The following is a 26,446-nucleotide window of genomic DNA, read 5'->3' as shown; positions in this document are numbered from 1 at the left end:
AATTAGCAGGGAGCTGGATTGGAAGAGGAGCAGCTGGGAGTCCAACTGGTGCTTATATGGTTACTAGAGTTGAAGGCAGTAGCTTAACCCATTTTGCCTCAACATTGGCCCTGTTTTGTTCATCTTTAGATAGATTTGTGTCTAATATCAAAGACCTAAATGAAAGATCTCTATGAGTGAGATTCCAGTGGAAAGAATGGGCCATCAAAGAAGGAGGTACCTTGCTCTGAAGGGAGGAAAGAACTTCCACTTTGACTATGGCCTTGTCTAAATAAGGTCAAAGTTTGTAAACTCAAGAGGCTTCCATAGCCTTGGCAGCTCATGGTAAGACCCTCAGGTGATTACTGACATCATAAATAAGAGTGTCAATTGTTAAATCAACAACAGGAGTCACTGTGTGCTTACTCCCCATGTAAGATCTCTGACCTTAATGTGTTGTACTATGTGAATTAACGGTAAAACTAGTATTCAAACAGTACTTTATACTTTGTGTGTCTGTGTGAATGCAATCTGTTGAAATCTTTACATAGTATATACTAAGTTGATCTTCTGTATATAAAGATAATTAAAAATTAATCTTAGTGAAGAATGGGATGGGAGAGGGAGTAGGAGATGATATGGTTGTGGGTGGAAGGGAGGTTATAGGAGGAAAAACCGCTACAATCCAAAAGTTGTACTTTTTTAAATATTCAGTGTGAAAATCTTCAAGCATAGAAAAGTCAAAAGATTTTACAACAAAATCATTTACAAACCACTTGGCTTCTATAATTAATGCTTTATTATATTTCCTTAACCTATCCCTTTTCTATCATTGTTTTTTGAAATTCAAAAATATCAATATATTTAATACACACATAGTTCAGGTTGTGATTTACTATGGAGTGCAAAAAATGTATTTGTTTTCCTTAAGTAAAAGTGAACAGAGTAAAATACAGAGAATCTTCCATTTGATACATTTTGAGCAATGCATATATCTATGTAACCCAAAAGGCTATCAAAATTCACAATAATAATAATATTACCAATAAGCTCACTCTACCCTTTGTCATGCCAAGATAACTACTCTTCCAACTCCTTCTACCACAGAAAATTGTTGCGTATCACCGGGTTCTAGTCCCGGTCAGGGTGCCAGATTCTGTCCAAATGCTCCTCTTCTATTTCAGCTCTCTGCTGTGGCTCAGGAGTGCAGTGGAGGATGGCCCAAGGGCTTGGGCCCTGCACCCCATGGGAGACCAGGAGAAGCACCTGGCTCCTGCCTTCGGATCAGCGCAGTGCGCCGGCTGCAGCGCACCAGCTGCGGCGGTCATTGGAGTGTGAACCAAAGGCAAAGGAAGACCTTTCTCTCTCTCTCTCACTGTCCCTCTGCCTTTAAAAAAAAAAAAAAAAGAAGAAGAAGCCCCACATGTGTCCTATTTTAAGTAAAAATAGAATAGATTTTTAGTCTGTTTTATCAATATCAAAGTTCTCTTGAACTTTTAGATGACTAATACTTAAGAAACTTGATTTTTCAATATTTCTGGGCTATAATACCAGATTGCAATTTGTAGGGTCAGTATTTTCTCCCTTGTCTTTCTCAAGATCTGGCTATTTATATTGAGGACATCTAAAACAGAGCCATTCATCAAACTGTATGTCCACTATCAACCCTTTCTCTCTTTGCTTAATCTTTTACATTATTTACATGTACCCTCACTACAGCAGCTCTTTCAGTCTTGAGAGACTCTATGTTAATCAGATATCAAGCTGCACCTCAATGTCCATGTTCTCAGACCATTCTGAAGCATTTGACAGTGCTTTCAAAAATCCTTGTTGACATTCTGACCCTCTACCTCCACCCCCCAAGGCACTCTATGATGTTTTTATTCCTCAGGGTCTCATCCTCATTTCTATTTTTGGCTGAATAATTTACCCTATAACTTCAAAGAGCCTCTCCACATGTGTGGATACCAAATCAATGCATGTGTCCAATCTTTAACACAATGGTAGTGACTAGCATTCAAAAGACCTAAAAGATTAACTTAAAATGTTTTTCTGAGAATGTATTCCTGTTTATCTCATCCCAAATCTATCTATAAATTGCATAAGAATATTTCAAGTCATACTTCAATTCCAGTTCAAATGCATCTAGGTCAATAAATCTATCCCATATTACCAACTTGGCTAAAATCTTACTTCTCCTGTGTGCTCGCATCTTAATTCATTTATCATATTCTTATATGTCCTATCACACTCTCCTTGTATTATGTTTACTTTTTTTTTTCATTTTGAATGAATCAGTCATTCTGCATATATTACATGCTTCTTGATTATTGGCTTTCGGTCATATTAAGACTATGACCCACTCAATGATCTCTTCCTGTTTCAAAGAATAAGCCAATCTATCTTCTCTCCTGCATGTTTCCATTGAGTCATGTTTTTCAAAATCTAACTATGCTTCTTTCATCACATTTCACTCAGTAAGTGCCGATTTAAAACTTTACCATGTTGCAGAAAGGTACCATTTTCAATCTCATTCTACTAGCTGTGGAAAAAGTCTAAGAATCAGGGTAAAAATAAATGAGCCTGAATCCTGAGTCGGTACCTCTGTCCGAGTCATTTTTACATCTATAACCATGAATTTTTTCATCAATAATATTGGTATTTGTGCTTCTATTCATAAATTGTGTGGATTAAATAAACACACACAGTATCTGCAAAAGTACCTCCTCTATACCTCATATTCATTAGTAACTGTATAGAGTTTAGAATATAGGACAGTCCATTCTGTATGAGTGCATCATTTTTAAGTTTCTAGGCTATTTCAGCTTTACTAGATTATCTGTATATGACCGTTTTCTCTGGACACTCTGTAAGGGATTATTCACTTTATGCATGGTAAATTAGATAAAATAAATTTTCAGCAAAAATAATTGCTTCAATTTTATCAAAATGTCACATGCCTATTTGTTGGACAGAAAGCATAATGAAGAACAAGAACAAGAACTCACCCCATTGCACATAAATTTATTAGGCTTTTCTGCACACTTGACTGAAATAATGATGAGAGATGTGGTAAATACAGTGGTATAAATTATGAAGTATTGCATTCTTCATCACAACATATTCTACTCTCTAATAACTTTCTGTGCTTTTTCATTGCCTTGTTAACTAAATAAGCAAATCTTCAAACTTTAGTTTATACATGTATGTGTATATATGGATGTCAAATCTATATATGTACATATATGTTTTTAATGCATACACATTAAAATTATGTGTGTATATATACACAAATGAATATAAACATTGAATTTTATTTATCTTCACTCATGTTCATCTACTGAGTAAATATTCATGGAATAAGCACTAGATAACAATCAGTGTTATAGAACCTGTGAACAAAACAAATGAGAATGTTGTTCACATAAAGCTTAGCTTCCAATATGACAGACATTAATAAACCAAAAATGAAAATGTCCAGTATCATTAAACGCCAGGAAAAGAAAAAAAGCAGAACAAGCTATTCAATATTGAGTTATGAAAATCTCCCCATTTTGTCACTGATTTAAATACTTGGAACTTGTTCCATTGACAATGAAGTGTGAGGGTGATGAACAAGGAAACAAGAGGGAAATTTTAGCACAGTTGATTGAAACAGTGAAGAGACAGAAACCCCTGCACTTGATGGGCCAGGTGGGCTTCTCATAAGAGACTGAGATCCTAGTCTGTATTCAGAGTCAGGGTTTTTGGATATGAGTATGGGTTCCCATTTCTTCTCTCCCCGCCCTCTCTAGGCTATTACTGGGTAGATGGCTTTCTGAGTGTGGAATTCCTCCAAAAACATCTCAGTAGTCCCCACAGTGAAGGGCAGATTCCCCTGAGCTGCCACAGTGAGATGTCTGAAACCCATTTAACAGCATTATAGCACAAGATCAATTACATTAGAAATGATCTACGTGAACCCCTTTTGACAATACTAGCCTTCAACGTTTTTAATCTATTGAAGAAGCAAATGCCTTTTTCAGTCCAGTGATTGGAACCTGGCCAGGTCAGATGTACCACTTCCTCAAGTCAGTGAATTTCTACTGATAAAGGACAGGCAAGGACACCTTGGCCTAAGGCAGACAGACCAGGGTCTGGGACCTACTTCTAGGACCCGTTTCCTCATCCCATTGTACATGAATTTATTTACTTTAAAACTTCTCATGTTCTTCAGCCCCTCTTATAGACAGAGGATAACATCTACCTAGCTGCCTTAACTATAGAGTTTAACTAAAAGGTGCATAATAAATAAGGAGTCATAGTATAACAAATAGAGCGAATATTTTAAGCATTTTTTTTTTTTTAGTTAATGCAAAGACCATAAAGTAGGAATAAGTTTTCTGTATTCAAGGACAAATGAACATGATGGTTGGAAAGCAGAAAGTGAGACTGGGTACAAATAACAGGTTGGGAAATTATCTAGGCACCAAATTGTTAAGTCAAAGTAAGAAATCTGAATTTCATTTGAAATAATAAAGCTGCTAGGAAGATTTTAAAAAGAGTATTTAATGCTGAATAAAGAATGGTTTATTTGAGTTGTTGGATTTAGGAGAAAGATTCAGATTCAGGTCAAGGTAAAAGAATCTTGATCTACTCTAGAAGGGAAATCTCGGTTTTGTCTCAAGACAGTAAGGCAAGGGAACTTCAAATAGTTCATGGAAAATGGAATTCAAAAATGTTCATTTTGGTGCAAACATATTGCAATCCATGCACATTAAAGGTCTTCAAAACATTCATAGAAATTTCACATTATGAAAAATCTATATGGGGATCTGAGAATTGTTTTATCTAAAATAAACTTATGTTTTCTTTCCATTCTTCCACAATATTTAAAATGCCCTCATATTATAGGCATATGAAAGTAGATAGGTTTTAGATACAATAAGGTAGTGTCAACTGTGTTTACATTCATTTTAATTTGATGTGAGGGAACAAGAACAATCAAAAAGAACTTTTGTGCCAGACAGTGAGGAGTGCCAGCTCTTTGACTGTGTTTTAGGGAAGCAGCCAGGAGTGAGTTTGAGAATAGTGAGTAGCTAGCAGCAAGCATTTTACTGAAAAAAGTAAAAATGTGTGTTCCACAAAATGGAGCCTACTCGGATGGGGTGATGTTTTCTTTTCTTTTTATGTATTTATTTAATTGAAATGTAGAATTACAAAGAGGCAGAGACAGAAATGGGGAGGGGGGGACGAGAGAGAGAAAGGCAGAGAGAGAGAAAGAGAGGAAGCCTTCCATGCACTGGTTCACTCCCCAGATGGCTGCAACGACCAGAGCCAGGAGTCTGGAGCTTCTTCCAGGTCTCCCATGTGAGTGTGAGGGCCCAAGGACTTGGGCCATCTTCTACTGCTTTCCCAGGCCATAGCAGAGATCTAGATCAGAAATGGAGCAGCTGGGTCTAGAACCGGTGCCCATATATGATGCTGGCACTACAGGCAGTGGCTTTATCCACTATGCCAGAGCCCTGGCCGTTGGAGTGGCTTTTTTTCTGAACTGTGCTTAACATTGAGTTGTTTAATGAAAGGAGGTGTAAATAATAAAGTAGAGATATATTCATAGATATTCTAGGAAGTAGGTGGGGATTTCTCAGAGTTTAGCTACCACCTTTTACTGCTCCTTGATGGTCTGACATTTCCTGTCCTTGTGGATGCTAGTTGTGTTATTTAACATGCAAATGAAGTACAATGAACTGCAGGCCATCTCTTGGCCCTCTGTACTGATATGATCTGACCCAAGCACGGAGCTTATTTACCTTCAGAGCAAGACAACCCAAACACATATCCGATAGGTTGTGAGAAAGTAGGTACTGTTGTCTCCATGTGGCTACTTGCCTTTGCTTCCTTTGCCTCTCTGTCTCCCTTTCATGTTTTTGTCTTGATTCACTTGGAGGCCTAGAGCTAACATTATGCAAAACAAGCAGGTACATGTAAGTGCTACCTTTTTTTAATTTGATTCAATTTTTTGTTCATTTGTCCATAAACACTTCTGTTTATAAATCCTGTTGAGTCTAATTAACATTAACAGTGGGGAAATGAGAACACATGTTTAATAGCATGCTTATTATTGATCATATCATTTTATATAACAATTTCCTTTGTCTTGGGAAAAATAGCATGTTTAAGCTTGAAAAATAAATAAAAACTCCACGAGAAACAAAGTAAGGTATAAAATTATCCCCTAGTAATTGAACATGTCCTAACTTCTAACATGATCCCAAACATTCTGAGAAGATTCTGTTCATGTTATCAAAATTTATGTCTATGTTCACTTATGTCAGAATATATTGTTTACACAATTAGATCATTTATAATTTAACAATATCAGCAGGGGAAAAAAGATAAATTTATATCATTATCATACAGTATAGCATTAGTGTAACCTGTAGAAAATACCCTTACCTGATTGCTAGCAATTTAAATAACAATTTTCCATTCTCAGGTTGATTTTATAAAAGTGACCAAAAATTTCCTTTACCCCTTTACTCTAAATTACTCAACCAGTACTTTTTATAAATTATTTATTAAACATTTATGTAACACAGTCCTATTTTAAGCCACAGGAACAGAACTGTAATAAAATGGAGAGCCATTCTCTGCCATCCACAAATCTTATTCTGGTATAAATACGTTTTTGTTTTAAAAAACAATCAAATAAATTTTAACAAGTAATTTCTTATAGATTATATATGAAAAAGATATAATTTACCTACTCTGATTTTTCTGAGCACATCCTCAAGTAACTAAAGTATAAAAAAGAGAGGGAATTAACTAGTTGAAGTATATGTGTATGCCTATATGTCTTTTTGTATTTAGGAGAAAGTATGGAAAATAGTTTTTTAGTTAGAGCTAATTGACTCTATAAAAGGCTTTGTTATAAAGCAAGCTTAACTTTTTGTAGGTACTGAAAATATGTGTGCGAAATAGCAAATATTTATATATTCTGGGTACCACTGGTACAAAAACAAATGATAGTTCCAATTTCCAGTCCACAATATAGGGATCTTGGAAGTTGCCTCTTCCTACTAATAAGTAAAAAGCTGAACAAACTGAAAAATCAATTCTTAGATGTTTAAGACAAACGAAATTGGCAGTGCAAATTGGTGCTTTGAAAATTATAACTATAGACAGGTAGAAAGCAGAGAATTACAAACTTACTAAGGCAGAGATCTAAAAGTAGAAACATGCAGGGGACTGTTACTGGTAAAATTGCAGAGAAGAAAGGCCACCTCTGTTCTTTGTCTTACATGGAGGAAGACATTCCACAAGGACAAGGCAAAAAGAAAAGCAAGATTTATTCAAGTCAGAACCTCCTTCCATGGCAACCAGGAGAGGGACTCCAAGAGAAGCAGACCCTAGGACCTAGGAGGGTCGAGTCTTTTAAGCACACTTTTGGGAAAAAGAAAAGACAAACAAAAAACCAAAACAAATGAAAAACAGAACAGCAGCTAACAATCAGAGGACAAGACAAAACACATCAAAAAACCCAAAAGACCAGAGTTGTAATCATGTCTGGTCCTGTCTACCAGAAAAGCAAAAAGCCATTAGAACTGTGGGATCACTGACTTCCTTCTGTTCTCATGGTAAACTGAAAACTCTGAGGGGTGGAGTCACTACTTCCATTTTGCACCTTCTTAAAGGGACTCTTCTTTCTTTATTCTGACCTGGAACAACCTCACTGCCTATTAACCATCTCTCTGTCACAGGATGGGCTAGGAAAACAAGAAATATAACTGATATATATATATATATATTTTTTTTTTTCTATATCTATATCTCCAAGTCTCAATATATACAAGTCTGAAAGTCAATAACTCGTAGCAGTCATATTGGGTCCTCAAAGTTTTGAGAAGTTTACATCCAGGAGCTTGATCAGATTCTCACAGTGAATTTCACTATAAGGGAGGAGGTGGAGGGGGGATAACTTTATGTTTATTGGAATGGGAGGGAGAATGTAACTAATTTGAAATACACCAGAACATTCTGTTCTTAACAAAGTCTGCCCTCAAGGAAACTGTTTAACCAGAGTCTAACCTGTCTATCAGAATCTAACTTAGCTGAAGGAGAGGGAAATACAACATCCAGGCACTATAGTCACTCTGTCCCAATAAGGTGGGGAAAGACCTCAGAGGCATCTGTGAAGTTCAAAATCCAGAAGCACAGATTCAGTAAAGGACTGAGACTAAATCATGAAACTGTAAACTCTTCCTGCTCCCTTCTGTCTCACCACCATATTACTAAAGGTATATTTACAACAGTTACTTTTAACAGTAGCTGTGATTAACATGCTATTAGAAGTAATGGATAAATAAGTCAATCTGTAAAAACAAATGGGTGATGTAAGAGGAGGTGGATCTACAGAAAAATCATTTTTTATAGCCCTTACCTATATTCCGTAGTCCTACTGAACCATGGTCTTTTGCTTTTTACTTGTTGAGAGCTTTTTTTTTTATTTATTTATTTTTAATGGAACAGTAAGCCTTTGACTATAATGTAAGTTAAAAAAATGTTATCTCAAAAAGAAAAAAAATAAAGAGATAGTGGAGATCAAAAACACGTAAACAGAAATGAGGAGTACCTTTCATGGGCTTATAAATAAACTGAAAATAGCTGAAGAAAGAATCTCTGAGGTTGAAGATAGCAATGGAAACTGCCAAATCAGGAAGCAAAGGGAAAGAAAGTGAGGAAAAAAGCAACAAACTATCTCTCAGAATTGTGAGACAAAAAAAAAAATCCTAACATAGATAAGATAAATACCAGAAATAAGAAAGGAAAAGATGAATAAAAGAAATATTTGAAAAATGTCAGAATTTTCCAAAATTGATGTCAGACAGCAAACCAAAGATCAAGAAAATCAGAGAACACCAAGGAAGATACAGATAAATACAAAAAACAAAAGCACAACAAAATATAAAAAAATGAAAGCTAATTAAAAAAAAGCCAACATTAACACTCTAGAATATCATATTGAAACTGAAGAAAATCAAACATAAAGCAAATATCTTGAAAGAAACCTGAGAACCAGAGTTGAAAACACTCTTTTGTAGAGAAGCAAGAATAAGGATTACATTTGAGTTTTTTGCAGAAATCATGCAAGCAAGAAGCAAATGGAATATTTATTAAAAGGTTTAAACTAAGAAATTTACTGATCTAGAAATCTGTACCCTCTGAAATTATACTCAAAAGTGCAGAAGAAATAAGATTTCTTCTGATAAACAAACAAGAGGTAATTTTTTGCCACTAGATCAGGCTATGACCAAATTTAAAAGAAATTATTTAGAAGGAAGTAAGTTTATAAGGTAAAATAAATAAATAAATAACTTAGAAACTAAGATCCTCATAAAAAAGAAAAGCATCCCAGAAGAAATAAATGAAAGTAAAATACAATAATTTGCATTCATTTTTTTAAAATTATTTATTTACTTTTTTGAAAGGCAGAGTTATAGAGAGGCATAGGCAGAGGCAGAAGCAAAGAGAGAGGTCTTTCATCCATTGGTTCACTCCCCAAATGGCTGCAATGGCTGGAGCTGGGTCGATCTGAATCCAGGAGGCAGGAGCTTCTCTTGGGTCTCCCACATGGATGCAGGGGCTCAAGCACACAGGCCATCTTCTTCTGCCCTCCCACAACATAGCAGAGAGCTAGATTGGAAGTGGAGCAGCTGGGACTCCAACTGGAGCCCATATGGGATGCTGTCACTGTAGACAGTAGCTTTACCTCACTACACCACAGTGCTGGTCCCAACATTTATTATTCTTCACTGATATAAATCATTGCTATTGAAAATACAATATGGGCTGATGCAGTGGTTCACTTGGTTAATCCTCTTCCTGTGGCACTGGTATCCCATGTGGGTGCCGGGTTCTAGTGCTGCTAGCTCCTCTTCCAATCCAGCTCTCTGCTGTAACCCGGGAGGGCAGTGGAGGATGGCCCAAGTGCTTGGGTCCCTGCACCTGCATGGGAGAGCAGGAGGAAGCACCTGGCTCCTGGCTTCGGATCTGCACAGCGCTGGCATTTGAGGCCAATTGGGGAGTGAACCAACGGAAGCAAGACCTCTCTCTTTCTCTGCCTTTCTTCTCTCTGTGTAACTCTGATTTTCAAATAAATAAATAAAATCTTTAAAAAATAAAAATAACCAGAGTTAAATTAGAATGTTATATATCATTGCAATGTTAATGAATTTCAACTACATAGACCAGAGTATAGGAGACCAGGAGGAGGCACCTGGCTCCTGGCTTCGGATTGGCGCAGTACCGGCCATAGTGGCCATTTGGGGAGTGAACCAAAGGATACACACACACACACACACGTTTTGTGTAAGTAAAATGGATGCCAACATTATCCATGAAGTTGTACTTGAAAGTAGAATTGGATTACTTGTCAATGCATATTGCAAACTCTGAAGCAGCAATTGGAAACATGTTTAAAATTATAATTGGTATGCTAGGAGAATAAATAAAATACAATTATGTAAAATTATCAATTAAGTAAGACATACAAAAACAAGAAACTCTCATAAGGAGATTAAAAAAAAAAAAACCCTGAATGTACTATGTTTATTACTAGAGTACAGGCTAGAAGGAGTGAAAGCTAAAGAGGGCCTTTGGATAAAAAAATTAGGGAGAGCTGACATGGTCAATTAATTATGACAAATTTGTCACACTAATATGCGACACTAACAATGGGGTATGTTTGGTATGGGGTAGATGGAAACTTTGATGTACTTACTAATTTTGTTTTGTAAAATTAAAACTACACTAAATAAAAATTTATAAAACACAAAAAGCAGAAAATGAGTAAAAATATGAACAAAAACAAAGACAACACATAGTAATAAACAGCTACGGGGTAAATGTTAATCCAGGTATATCAATAATCATTTTAATTGTCAGTTTTCTAAATACGCAATTATAAGACAGAGATTGTTGGAGTAGTTTTTTTAAGTAAAATCCTATGGTAGTCATGCTCCATATAATGGCATTCCAATCAACAGTGTACCAACAATATGACAAAGCATAAAATCATCATTGAGTTAAAAAATTCTTATCACCTAGTAATGTCTCATCCATCACAATGTCGTAGTGCAATACATTATTCATTTTGGTGATGTTAGTTTAAAGAATCCTATGTTCTGCCAATCATATAAAAGTATATCACATATATTATTATTGGCAATAATATATCACATATATTATTATTGGTAATAATTATACATGACTATATTATTGGTTCACTGGTTTATATATTTACAAATTACCATTTATTGTAGAGTGTAAAAAATTTAATTTAAAAAAGTATAATTTGTTTTGCCAGCAGCAGCCTCATACATTTGTATTTGCTACATGTCTTGATTCTAATGCCACGCCATCCAACAGACCTAACCATCTAGGTTTCTTTAAGTACACTCTATAGTGTACATGCAACAATAATAAAATCATCAAATGATTCACTTCTTGGAATGCATCCCCTTCATTAAATGACACGTGACTATATACGTCATCTACAAAAAGAAACACTTTATATTATATATAAAAAGTTAAAAGTCAATGATTTGGGGTAGGTATTGTGGTGCAACTGATTAAGCCACAACTTGGGGCACCCATATCTCATATCAGAGTGCTGGTTCAAATCCTAACTTACCTTCTGATTCAGCTTCCCATTGATGCATAATGAAAAGCAGTAGATAATGACTCAATTACTCAGGCCCCTGCCATCTATACGGGAGACCTGAATGCATTGTGAGCCCCTGGTCTTAGCCTGGCCAAGCCTTGGTTGTTGTGAGTATTTGAGGAGTCAATCAGTAGACGGAAGATCTCTCTCTCTCTCTCTCTCTCTCAATCTCTCTCTCTCACCTCCCCCTGCCCCCACTCGTTGTGTGTGTGCTTGTGTGCCTTTCTAGTAGATGAAAATAAGTAAACATTTTTGAAATATAAGTGAATAGAGAAAGACATATTCACACTAATTAAAAGATTAGAGAGGACTAAGTGTTGATTTCAGGAACATAAAGAAATATCACATAATTGTAAGAGGTTAATTCTCTAAGAAAAGTTTACAGTCTTAAACATATGTGCACCTAATGGTAGAATATGAAAATACATGAAGCAAAAACTTCTAGAACTTAGAGAAAAATATGTTAATCCACTATTACAGTTGACAGCTTCAACACTCCTCTTCCAAGAGCTGTCCTTTGGAAAGGTAAAAAAGAAAAGAGAAAACAGGAAAAATTTAAAGAAGACAATCAAAAAGTATTAATAAAGAAGGAAAATTAAAAGGAAATCAGTAAGTGTATCATTGAGCTCAACAACCTCAGTCCACTGGATATGACTGCATCTATAAACTATTGCATGCAACAACAGCATTCTCAATGGCTCATTGGGAACATTTACCAGATGAACCACGTTGTGGATATTTTTTTTTCTTTTTTTTTAACTTTTATTTAATGAATATAAATTTCCAGTATACAGCTTATGGATTACAATGGCTTCCCCCTCCCATAACTTCCCTCCCACCCGCAACCCTCCCCTCTCCTGCTCCCTCTCCCCTTCCATTCACATCAAGATTCATTTTCAATTCTCTTTATATACAGAAGATCACTTTAGTATAAAGATTTCAACAGTTTGCACCCACATAGAAACACAAAGTGAAACATACTGTTTGAGTACTAGTTATAGCATTAAATCACAATGTACAGCACATTAAGGACAGAGATCCCACATGAGGAGCAAGTGCACAGTGGCTCCTGTTGTTGACACAACAAATTGACACTCTAGTTTATGGCGCCAGTAACCATCCTAGGCTGTCGTCACGAGTTGCCAAGGCTATGGAAGCCTTCCAAGTTTGCCGACTCTGATCATATTTAGACAAGGTCATAAAAGACAGAGTGAGGATAGTAACCAAGGATCCTAAGAGTGGCATTTACCAGGTTTGAACAATTATACAGCATTAAGTGGGGAAGAGGACCATCAGTACACCCAGGTTGGGAGTAGAGCCATTGGTGGTAGAGTAGAGGTTATGATTACAAAGGAATGAGGCCCAAGTGCACTAGACAGGGCCTAGAACAAAGGACAGAGTCATTATTAGAGGAGCTAAGAAAGGTACTGTCTAAGCTACAAGTAATTTTTCTGATTGAGAGGCAAATAGAACCTGATTAAGACACAGCTTAAGAAATGTAGAAGTATAGGAATCATACAATGTTTGCCCTCAGGCAGCAGTGGAATTAAACAAGGTAAAATTCAAGAAACATAGCTGGAAAATTATGCAAATGTTCTTCTAAGTAACACAAGAGTAAAGAAAAAAAAATCTCAAGTGAAAAAATAAAAGTATTTTGAACTTGGTCAGTTCCACGGCTCACTAGGCTAATCCTCCACCTGCGGCACCTGCACCCTGGGTTTTAGTCCCGGCTGGGGCACTGGATTCTGTCCCGGTTGCTCCTCTTCCAACCCAGCTCTCTGCTGTGGCCTGGGAAGGCAGGAGGATGGCCCAGGTCCTTGGGCCCTGCACCTGCATGGGCACCTGTATCCTGGCTTTGGATCGGCACAGTGCGCCGGCTGCGGCGGCCGTTTGAGGGGTGAACCAACAGAAGGAAGATCTTTCTGTCTCTCTCTCTCTCACTGTCTAACTCTGCCTGTCAAAATAAATAAATAAATAAATAAATAAATAAATAAAATATTTTGAACTCAATGGAAATAAAAGAATGACTTTGTAGAATGAAGTGAAACAATTCGTAGAGTTAGTTAAAGCATTGGATGCAGGCATTAGAAAATAAGAAACATTTAAAATAATTTATGTAAATTACAACCTCATGAAACTTGAAAAAAAGGGCAAATTAACATACTGGCTGAAGAAACTAAATAATGAATATTGGAACCTAAATACATGTAATTAAACTGAAATCAATAGACAATCAAGTAAACTAAAAATTCGAAGTTTAAACTAAAAAAATGTTAGACTAATAAATAAATCCAGTTATTACCAATGTTAACTCAGAAATCAAAAAAAAATTAAAAAATATCAGAAGTGAAAAATTAAATATTAGAAGAGGACATCATCACAGATAGTATTGCCATTTAATGTATAACACAGTAATATTATAAGGAAATTTAGATCCACAAATTTCATAAACTGACTTTCATACAAAAATTCCTTGGAAAACACAATCTGGTAAAACTCAGAACAGAGAGAAAATCTGAATAAGCCTTTTTCTTTCAAATGAACCAAAAAAAAAAAAAAATCAAAACAGAAAGCCATTCCCAGATGTGTTTATTGATGAATTCTTCCAGACATAAAGGATTAAATTGGGGCCAGCACTGTGGCATAGCAAGTGAAGCCACTGTCTTTAGAGCTACCATCACCTATGGGCACCGGTTCAACTGCTGGCTGCTCCACTTGGAATCCAGCTCCCTGCTAATGTGTCTGGGAAAGCAGCAGAAGATGACTCAAATACTTGGGCCCCTGTACTCATGCGGGAGACCTGGAAAATATTCCCAGCTCTTGGCTTCAGCCTAGCTCAGCCTTGGACTTTGCAGCTATTTGGGGGAGTGAACCAGAGGATGAGAGATCCCTCTCTTGCTCTGTCTCTCCCTCACTCTCTCTCTCTCTTTCTCTTCCACTTTTGTTGTTGTTGTTGTTTTTGTTTGTTTGTTTGTTTGTTTTGACAGGCAGAGTGGACAGTGAGAGAGAGACAGAGAGAAAGGTCTTCCTTTGCCGTTGGTTCACCCTCCAATGGCCCCCACGGCTGGCGCACCACGCTGATCCGAAGCCAGGAGCCAGGTGCTTCTCCTGGTCTCCCATGGGGTGCAGGGCCCAAGTACTTGGGCCATCCTCCACTGCATTCCCGGGCCATAGCAGAGAGCTGGCCTGGAAGAGGGGCAACCAGGACAGAATCCGGCGCCCTGACCGGGACTAGAACCTGGTGTGCCGGTGCCACTAGGCAGAGGATTAGCCTGTTGAGCCGCAGCGCAGGCCCTGCCTCTTCCACTTGTAACACTATTTTTCAAACAAATAAATACTTTTTAAAAAGGAAGAAATTATATTCATTTTCTAAAACTGGCTTTAGAAGATGAGAAGCGAACAGAATAATTATTAATTCATTCTACGAGGCCAAGTGTCAAAACCAGACAAAACATTACAGGAAAACAAAGTATCAATATACTTCTTAAATATAGAGTTAAAAAAACCTATAGTTAATATAATACTTAGTATGTTATTGATAAACTAAAAGACTTCCCAATAAGATTTGACGCAAGGCAAGCATGTCTTTTCTAATCATTCTTTTTGAAGCCTTAAGGAAACTAAGTGATACAATAAGACAAGTGAAGGAAATAAAAGGTAACTGTATTTATAAACAAACAACCTGATGGCCTATGTAGAAAATTTGAAGAAATTGACAAAAATAATTCTTGGAAATAAGAAATGATTATAACAATGTTGTATCTTAAAAGATCTATATGCAAAAGTGAATCACATGGCCAGCGCTGTGGCATAGCGGGTCAAGCTGCTACCTGCAGCGCTGGCATCCCAAATGGGAGATGGTTAAAGTTCAGGCTGATCCACTTCCAAACCAGCTCTCTGCTATGGCCTGGGAAAGCAGTATAAGATGGCACAGGTCCTTGGGTCCCGGCTCTCACGAAGGAGACCCGGAGGAAGCTCCTTTCTGCTGGCTTCGGATCGGCATGGCTCTGTTGGGCCATTGGGGCCATCTGGGAAGTGAATCCTCAGATGGAAGACCTCTCTCCTTCTCTCTCCCCCTGCCTCTCTGTAACTCTGCCTTTCAAATAAATAAATAAATCTTTTTAAAAAAGTGAATTACTTTCCTCTATACAATAGATGAATAAGAATTTTAACTAAAACACAGTAATATTTACATTAGCACATCCCCCAAACTGAAAATCAATCAATCTATCATCTAATTCTGTTAAAAGAAATCAAATAACTAACTAAATAGGGAGTTTTTCCACATTACTGTATAGGAGGACCCAGTATCATCAAGATGTCACTTCTGAGTTGGTGTTGTTGAGCAGCAGGTTAAATTACTGCGGCAAACCAGGGTGGACAATCTAGTTCCTACTCAGCATAGCCGATCCTGGGAGTAAAGCCATTCAGAGAGTTAATCAGTAGATAGAAGCTTCCTCTCTCCTCTCTCTCTTTCTCTCAACGTACCTTGTTGGTCTGCCTTTATGATAAATAAATAAACACATACTTAAAAAAAATTCTTCCTGGGGCTGGCGCCATGGCTCACTTGGTTAATCCTTGGCCTGTGGCACCGGCATCCCATATGGGTGTCTGTTCTAGTCCTGGTTGCTCCTCTTCCAGACCAGCTCTCTGCTGTGGTCCTAGAGGGCAGTGGAGGATGGCCCAAGTGCTTAGGTCTCTGCACCCGCATGGGAGAACAGGAGGAAGCACCTGGCTCCTGGCTTTGGATCCGCGCAGAGCCAACCAGTAGCGGCCATCTGGGGAGTGAACCAAAGGAAGGAAGACCTTTCTCTCTGTCTCTCTCACTGTCTATAACTCTACCTGTCAAGTAAATTAAAAAAAAAAAAAATCTCCCCAACATGTGTGATAGACTCAGTACAATCCCAAAGTCACAAAAAGTTATTTGTAGATACAGACAAAATGATTCTGAAGTTTATGTAGACAGGTAATAACAAAAACTTTATAGTAGCCAACAAAATATTGATTCAGAAGAACAAAAATAGAAGACAGACATTATCAAACTACAAGACTTCCTACAAGCCACAGAATCAAGACAGTGTACTATCAACTAAAGAACAGTTTAATAAACTAATGAAAGCAGATGTGAACCACCATGAATATACTCAACTGACTGATCAAAGGAAATAAAATGCAGAAATGTTCATCTCATCAATAAATGGTACAGGAAAAAATATTGAATATTCAGAGGCAAAAAAAAAATTGTATCCAGACCCAGACATTATGTTAGTCACAATAATTAACTTAAAATGCATCATAGATTTTAATCTACAATGTAAAACTATAAAATAAAAGTTAATATAGCAGATTTCTAGATAATCATGGATTTGGTGTTGACTTTTTGGATCCAACACTAGAGAATTATCCCTGAAATAAATAACTAATAAGACGGACTTCACTGATATTAATTTTATACTCTACAAAAACATTATTAATAAAAGAAAAAGACAAGCTACAGAATAAGAAAAATTATTGACCAAAGAATATAATACATATATTATGTTACATAATATATATGTTATCCAAAATATATATTTCATAAAACTCAATATAACATAATGGACTACTGAATTCTATTTCAAAAATGAGCTGCAGACATTAAAAGTCACATCACCAAAGGTTTACACAAGGTAAATATGCACAGGGAAATTTTTTTCACATCATATGTCATAAGGAAATTAAATTAAAACAAGATATGTCTAAAATTCTATTAGAATAGTCAAAATCCAGAATAATGACACCACCAAATGTGGCACAGGTTGTAGAGCCACAGGAAATCTCATTAATTGGTGTTGGAAATGTATTGTAGTTCAGCCACTTTAGAAAACATTTTAGCAATTTGTTAAACAGCCAAATGTTCTCTTTTCTGACTGTCAATTTTCCTTCCAACAATTGAGCATCTTAGTATTTACCAAAGGAGTTGAAAACATCCGCACAAAAGAGTGTACACTAATGTTTATAGGAGTTCTAGTCATGATTCACGAAATTTAGAAGCAACCAAGATATTCTTTAGTGGATGAATGGATGGACAAACGTTGATACATCTTTATAATGAATAACATTTACCATCAAGAAGGAATGAACTCTCAATCCATGAAAATGCATGGAAGAAACTTAAAAGCTTATTACTAATTTAAGGGAGTCAATATGAAAAGCACACATAATATACAATTTCATTTATTTGACATTCTGGAAGGGATTTCCTTTTATTTCATTTAGGTAAAATTCTTTACAGGTAAATATCCTATGTAAACCTTCTTCATTCTGAAATAAAACAGAAAAATACACATTTTAAGCTACAGTATAGCATTTTCTCTTTCCTTTTATGAACTAATCAATTCTAATATTTCTTCCCTGATATATTGATGCCTTGAAAGTCTTACATTCTGATGGTATTTACTAAATTGTGAATAATATAACCTCTCACTATAGAATGGATGGCATCTGACAAAGACACAGTGCATTTGGACATTTATGATCTTTGCAGTGGAAACACACTATTTCTCTCTAGTTCCCTGTCTGATAGATAATACAACAATATAGCATTAGTGTTTTTAACTATTTTAGTTACAAAAGCACTATTTTATGTGTATATGCATTTATATATATGTTTATAATTTTATTTTGAGAGTTAAACAATGAAAAGATACATAACATATAAATAAAATATGTTTTTACTGAACGTATTTGCCTCATTATTTATCAATGTTAAGATTTTTATGTATTTCCAAATAATTTTCATATAGTCTGTAGTGTTAAAGAAATGAGGTCTTAGAATATATAAAGATATTTATGTAACTGCAATAATTTTCCATTTTAGCACATAAATTAATGTACCATTGATTGTATTACTAATTAGTACTTGATACTCTTAGAAGATATATTTTTCTATTTATTGTTATGATTTAGATGAAAGCTTTAAAATTTTATAATAATACTGTTTTGGACATCCTTTCAAGTAAATCTTGTAAATGTGCAGTAAATTCTAAGATAGACAATGCAAAGTCAAACTTAAAAAACACTGATAAATTACACACAAAAGTATATTCTGATTCTCCCTGCCAATAACATTAGAGCATGCATATTCCTCCACAGTTTTTCAAATATCAGTTTAAGAATAGGCATTGGGTGCAAAAATTATGTCACTCAGGACACACAAAGCTTACATTGTAGTGACTAGGTTCCAGGTTTTTTTTTTTTTTTTCTTAAGATTTACTTATTTATTTGAAAGTCAGAGTTACACAGAGAGAGAAGGAGAGGCAGAGAGAGAGAGAGAGAGAGAGAAAGAGAGAGAGAGGTCTTTCATCCACTGGTTCACTTCCCAATTAGCTGCAACAGCCAGAGCTGTGCTGATCCAAAGCCAGGAGCCAGGAGCTTCTTCTGGGTCTTCCATGAGGGTGCAGGGGCCCAAGGACTTGCGCCATCTTCTCCTTTCCCAAGCCATAGCAGAGAGTTGGATTAGAAGTGAAGTACCCGGGATACAAACTTGTACCCATATGGGATGCCGATACTGCAGGTGGCAGCTTTACCCGACATTCCACAGCACCGGCCCCAGGTTCCAGGTTCTATAATAATATTTGGATACTATTTAAGATTTGCATTATTTTTTCTAGCACATATTGAATCGGAGCTTGTTCCATAAGTAATTTTTTTTTTATATTCCAATTTTTTTTATTTAGTAAATATAAATTTCCAAAGTACAGTTTATGGATTACAATGGCTCCCCCCCCCCCAATAATTTCCCTCCCACTCGCACTCCTCCCATCTCCCACTCCCTCTCCCATTCCATTCACATCAAGATTCATTTTCATTATCTTTATATACAGAAGATTGATTTAGTATATATATTTTTTTTATTTCTCTTTTTTTTTTTTTTACTTTTATTTAATGAATATAAATTTCCAAAGTATAGCCCATGGGTTACAATGGCTTCCCCCCTCCCATAACTTCCCTCCCGCCCGCAATCCTCCCCCTTCCCGCTCCCTTTCCCCTTCCATTCATGTAAAGATTCATTTTCAATTCTCTTTGTATACAGAAGATCAGTTTAGTATATATTAGGTAAAGATTTCAACATTTTGCCCATATAGCAACACAAAGTGAAAAAACTACCATTGGATTACTAATTATAGCATTAAATAGCAATGTACAGCACATTAAAGACAGAGATCCTACATAGGATCCATAAGTAATTTTTTTAGAATCATTAGTTCATATTCTTGACACGTTTTTATATATTGCATTTTTTCTTATTTATTACTTATATAATGAGTTCCTTTATCATTTGATACTGTATGTCTTACACATATTTTCTGCAACTCATAACAAAGTTTGAGGTTTGTTTACAATGCCATATACTGGATGAACATGTACACTTTTATTTAGGAATTGATGATTTTATAAAATATTTTTCTAAGTATATATGAAGATATTTTCATTTTAAGTATTTTGTTCAAGTTCTAAGTTTTAGTCATATATTTCCAAACATAAATCTCCCTTGCCTTCCTGAGCTACTACCGGCAGTTAACATTGGTTCAATACCTCATGTATGTCAGGCACTTTCTGAACAGTCTAAACAGAAACAGTCTAAATAGGAACCTTGATGAGATAATTAATTCTGGGTAAAATCAGGTTTATTTTTTTTCTAAGTGAAAATATATGGAAAAATAAATTTAAATGGAAAAATTTTTCGCAGTGTATTTTCAATCCAACCATGCTGGATTTACTGGAAGCAAGTAGAATTATAATTTAAACTGTGGTCAATGATGTATCTATTTTTACATTGCGTAGATAAGATTTTTTTCTTTGTTTTTTCTAGGAAAGATGGATCAAAAGAACCAATAGTGGAGATGAGAACAGAAGATGAAAGAATTACTAATCATGAAGACGGAAGCCCAGTAAATGAGCCAAATGAAACCACACCACTAACAGAACCTGAGTATGTTACTTGATGTTCTCATTTTTAAATAAGTATTTATACAGTGATAACACATGATTATTTCAATATGCACTTAAAATATTATCATGATTTATAAAGAATCATTTTTTCAATGAGAGTATATGTGCATAGCAAAAATCTACTTTCTAATGAGTTCTTTCATTTAAAAATATTGTATTAATGTCAGAGAACTTCCACTGTTGATTCACTTATTTGTAACTTTATGTAAAGATCAGAAGACAGAGGCATGTTACAGAGCTGAATTTTCTGACACTAATTTCACTCTTCAAGAAAGTGAAACTTTCAAAATATAATTTGTTTTCATTGAAATAAAGGTGTGTTAGCACTTTGAATATAAATGACTATGACATGCACATGTAACTATTAAAGACAGAAAAATATAAAGAAAAGGAGGAAATACTGTTAAACTAATTATAATCTTAATGTATTTGCAGTAAGTGATGCTTGCTATCCTACCAAGAAAATATTACTTCTAGGCCTGCGCCTAGGCTCACTAGGCTAATCCTCAGCCTACAGCGCCGGCACCCTGGGTTCTAGTCCCGGTTGGGATGCCGGATTCTGTCCGGGTTGCTCCTCTTCCAGTCCAGCTCTCTGCTGTGGCCCTGGAGGGCAGTGGAGGATGGCCCAAGTGCTTGGGTCCCTGCACCTACATTGGAGACCAGGAAGAAGCACCTGGCTCCTGGCTTCGGATTGGCGCAGCGCCAGCCGTGGTGGCCATTTGGGGCGTGAACCAACGGAAGGAAGACCTTTCTCTCTGCCTCTCTCTCTCTCTCACTATCTAACTCTGCCTGTCCAAAAAAAATTAAAAAAAAAAAAAAAGAAAATATTACTTCTTTACTTTTTTTTTCAAATATTCATTTATTTTATTTGGAAGAGTTACGCAGAGGGAGGAGAGGCAGAGAGAGAGAGAGAGAGAGAGAGAGAGAGAGGTCTTCCATCAAATGGTTCACTCTCCAATTGAACGCAACTGCTAGAGCTGCGCTGATTTGTAGCCAGGAGCCTGGAGCTTCCTCTAGGTCTCCCACGTGGGTGCAGGGGCCCAAGCACTTGGGCCATCCTCTACTGCTTTCCCAGGCCATAGCAGAGAGCTTGATCGGAAGAGGAGCAGCTGGGATTAGAACCAGCGTCCATTTGGGATCCTGACACTTCAGGCCAGGGCATTAACCTGCTACGCCACAGCGCCGGCCCTATGATACTTATTTCTTTCTACATCTATCACAGCTCCATCCAAACTATGATAGGCATTTCAGATAAAGTTGCAAAGATGAACATGTGCCTAGATTTGTGCACATGAGAATAAAAATTGCCCAACCAAAGCCATTTTAAAAAGCCGTAATAAAAATTATTTACTGAACACATATGATACTATCAAAAACCAAGATGATCACAATCTTCTCTACTCCTTATTGTCTTTCAAAATTTCTTGTTTTTCATATCAAATATTGTTTTTCATTAGCTACTAGCATTTCTGCAGAGTAAACTGTTTTAGGTTTCTGTTCTAAATTAAGCATTCTCACTACCAAAGAAATGTTTTTGTTTTGTTTTGTTTTGTTTTGTTTGCTTTGCAAAAATCTCTTCCATCTGTTCTAGAGGATTGAAATGATTAATATTCAGAAAAACACAAGGTTCTACTCTACAGCTAAAATTTTCACTGTGGGGCCGGTGCTGTGGCTCACTCGGCTAATCCTCCACCTGCGGTGCCGGCACCCTGGGTTCTAGTCCCGGTTGGGGCACCGGATTCTGTCCCAGTTGCTCCTCTTCCAGTCCAGCTCTCTGCTGTGGCCCAGGAGTGCAGTGGAGGATGGCCCAAGTGCTTGGGCCCTGCACCCGCATGGGAGACCAGGAGGAAGCACCTGGCTCCTGGCTTCTGGCTTCGGATCAGCACAGCCCGGGGCGGCCATTTGGGGAGTAAACCAACGGGAAAAAAGGAAGACCTTTCTCTCTGTCTCTCTCTCACTTCTATAACTCTACCTCTCTAATAAAAAAAAAAATTCACTGTGAATTCTGAGATCATTTTTACTGATTATGTTTAAAGATTATTTCATCTTTTGTTGAAATTAACCATATTGAAGTCACAGGTAAATTCAATGGTCTCCTCTTTAGAAATCAGAAATCTTTTCAATAAAGCCAAAAATTGTGCAACAAAATGAACTTCTATTCATTGAAATTTATAACATCACGCTGGAGTGTATCGAAAGTAGATATGAAAACTCCTTGTGTATAACTGGGCTATATTTTGGGGAAAATATGATTTAGTAACTCTCTAGATATCAATTGTGTAAGAGTAATATATAACACAAAAGTAATATAATTAAATTTAATATTTTAAAGTTTAATGTAATGTGAATCACTAAAAATTATAAGTGCAAGAATACATTGTCCGATACTTAGTTTAAAATATTGGTACATTAAATACACAATACATTATTCTGTGTATAAGAGATGTGGTCAGTATAATGCTAACCTCCTATCAGAACTCTGTTTCTCTACTCCTTGAAACTACAAGTGTTCCATTGTTTTTATAATCTTTTTACTGACAATATTTACAACACTTTGAAGTAGGAGAAAGGAAGAGCAGTGAATGTATCACTTCTAACAAGAATAAAAAAGCCTGCTCTAGTAGATATGAAGTAGCTGCAACTTCATTCCCAGCATCAGATCACATTAGTTTTTGCCAGTGACTGTTTTTTGATTGGTTACTTTTCACAACTTTGATCTTGAAAATACATTGTTTTCCTTCTCATTTGAAAATATAAAAATAATTCCAAGTAAATATCAAAGAAACTGGATTGGGGGAGTGATATATATATATATATATATATATATATATATATAGTAAATATTTTTAGTTTTAGTTAAGATATACATATTTTATGCATTTCATATGTACAGATTTAGGAATATAGTGATACTTATTCCAGGTCCTTGTCAGGAACAAAGATAAGCATTTTAGTACTAGTAGATATAAGGTAAGTTTTATTCAAAAGATGAGAAAGGGAATACACACAGACACACACGCATGTACACACATGAACATGGGTTGTCCCACACAGATAGATACCTGACAAGAGTGGGCAATGGGCCCAAAAGGGAAGAAGGATGGGGAAGGGAAGCAGAGAGACCACTCCAGCACCTCCCCCGGGCCTAGTCTGTGTGGGGGGTGGGGGTGGGACACAGAGAGAGAAAGAGGGATAGAGATAGAAAAAAGCCTCCCAGTGTTGGCTTCTTCAGTGAGGTTGTTGCATAGCTAGGGTTGAGGATAGCTGCTTCTACAAGAGTGAAATGGGGACTTTATGGTTCATCTGTAAGTTCATGGTGTATTTCCTAGATGAAGTACATACATCTGGGGAACAGGAGGCATTTTGATTTACACATGGCATGTGGTGGTGGGGAATGGCTTGGTACTTCAGGTCAACAGATCTTAAACTAACTGCCTCCCTAGCCCATATCAGAACTAGCATGGAAACATTGATTTCCTCATAAAATCAAGGTTAAAGAGGTAGAGGTAAACTGAAACACTATCTGTAACTTAACTCTCTTGATGTGAAAGCACACACACACACACACACACAAGGCAGGTACATTTACTCTTCAAAAACATATATATATATATATATAAATATAAAATATATACTATACTGTATATATAACATATATACATATATATAATACTGTACATATATACACTATTACATATACATATATAATATGTAATAGTAAACTATTGAATTTGGAAATAGTATTAAAAACTAGAAATATTGATTCATTGATGCTGTAGTGAGATTCGTAAACATGTCTTAATAAATGAAGATTACAATTGCTTCATAGGTAATATTTGAAAATAATTGTCATGAATATGCTCAGAAATTATTTAAAACTGGCATAAAAAATAGTGAAAATGGACCAAAGAAAACATACTGGCAATATGTAAAAAGTGAGAAAGTTTGGAAATATGTTAATGGTCACTAGGGTCCAAAAAATATTGCTAATTCATCTAGTTACTCATTATGTAACAGATCATGTTATATAGGGTTATTAATTGAAAGACCTGGGTAGGAAAACATCATGCAGTATACATACAAAAGTGTATCATTATTGCTGCAAATTTAGCTTAGTCAAAATTGTTTTTTTTTTAAATATTAATGAAAGAAAAAGCAAGAGTAGGAAGCTGGATAATAAAGAAAATATGAAATATGAATGAAAATAGGTGAAATGAGCAAGGAACCCATTAGGGTTCATCACAACAATCTATCTGCGGTTATGAATACTTGCATTTTTTAATAAAAATTCATTGAGACGGCAATAGTTTACAGTGGTCATCTTCATCAGATATAAATAATATGTTAAATGAGTGTGTTTTTTTTACCCTTTAAAACAATTTTAATTTTTAATATCAACAAATGGTCTTCCAATCCAAAGGATTCTATAAAGAACAATTGAGGCATCTTGAGATACAAATATAATCATCTTTTCATATTATGTTCAAATTTTACTATGAATATTGATAATTGCTTTATTCATTGTAAAGTTATTTTTCAGTCAATTGGGAATTGATTTAACTAATTTGATTTTTTTCTAGTAATTGTTTTATATTTCTTCCACAAAAGATGTTAAAGAATAGTTCTCTAAAATGCCTCTCAAACGAGACCTATTATTTTTCTATCTTCCTACAGAAAATTGCCTTTAAAAGAAGAAAATGGAAAAGAAGCACTAAATGCAGACACTATAGAAATTAAAGTTTCTAATGATATCATCCAATCTAAAGAAGATGACAGCAAAGCATAATGACATCTTGAATAGTGGTTTGACCAACACTACAGTGAGCATTTGGATTGCAGTGACCGTATGACCAAAACTATTCCATTGACCTTAATTTCGTTGGAAACTTCTAGCTTGGAATAGCCTGTACACATATACGTATCATCAAATACTCCTATCCATGGTCCATTTCCTTTTATTGTTGTGGTGGTTGTTTATTTTGTTAAGAATTTCAACATAGAGACTTGACTGGCACCAACTCTTGGGTATCAATTTGATTGTTTGAAGTACTGCAACTTATAAAATGATAAAGTGCTCTATAACTATGTCACATACTGAAAACAAACATAGTTCAACCTCTCTGACAAATAGAGGTTTAATGAAAAACAATACAAAACAAAAGCTTTATGAGCTAAATGTGTAAGAAAGCCCTGCATGCTTATGAATCCTATCTTGGGCAAATAGATTATTAATGGCTTTCAGGTTAAGATGAAGGCAGATATTAAAGGTTTTACTTTTTATCCAGGAAATTTCAGGGAGCCTGGTCTGGTAAGAGCCAGTTATCTTTAGCAGATATTAAAAAAGCAAGAAAAACTTCAGAGAACTTTTCCAAGTTATGATTACAGTGCATATTCAACATGGATTTTTGATAGACTGAAGTGCCAGATCAAATTCGTTACCCATATGAAAGATTTGTAGTATAAAATTAATATAGAAAGATTCCCTAAATCTCTGTCTCTTTATATATAGGCCATATTCATTCTCAATGGACTACACAAAAAGTAAATGTATTGCAAGTGAAGATAACATTGATTTCTGCCCTCAGCTTCAAATAAAATGAATTAAAATGGGGAATAGTACAAATATATTGTATCATATTTATAATGTGATTATATTCTCTTTTAAAGCAATTTATCAAAGTCCTTAATGTTCAAATACTTTGAATCACATGTTCAGACATATTCTTGGCCCATAATTTTTGATAATCTTTGTTTAGGAACTAATTTTCC

At 35.7% G+C, this 26,446-nt stretch overlaps 1 protein-coding gene across 1 annotated transcript in view; it reads left to right on the top strand.

Moving 5' to 3' along the window:
* Positions 1-25,463, top strand: part of NCAM2 (neural cell adhesion molecule 2) — a 576,480-nt gene extending 551,017 nt beyond the window's left edge. Inside the window, exons 17-18 of the mRNA XM_062180124.1 lie at positions 20,538-20,657; positions 25,352-25,463. Coding sequence (XP_062036108.1) covers positions 20,538-20,657; positions 25,352-25,463 — 232 coding nt within the window. The remainder of the gene's footprint in view (positions 1-20,537; positions 20,658-25,351) is intronic.
* The last annotated feature ends 983 nt before the right edge of the window (positions 25,464-26,446 follow it).

This window comes from Lepus europaeus, chromosome 2, assembly GCF_033115175.1.
Source record: "Lepus europaeus isolate LE1 chromosome 2, mLepTim1.pri, whole genome shotgun sequence".
Classification (NCBI taxonomy): Eukaryota; Metazoa; Chordata; class Mammalia; order Lagomorpha; family Leporidae; genus Lepus; species Lepus europaeus.
This window is presented reverse-complemented; position numbering and strand designations above follow the sequence as displayed.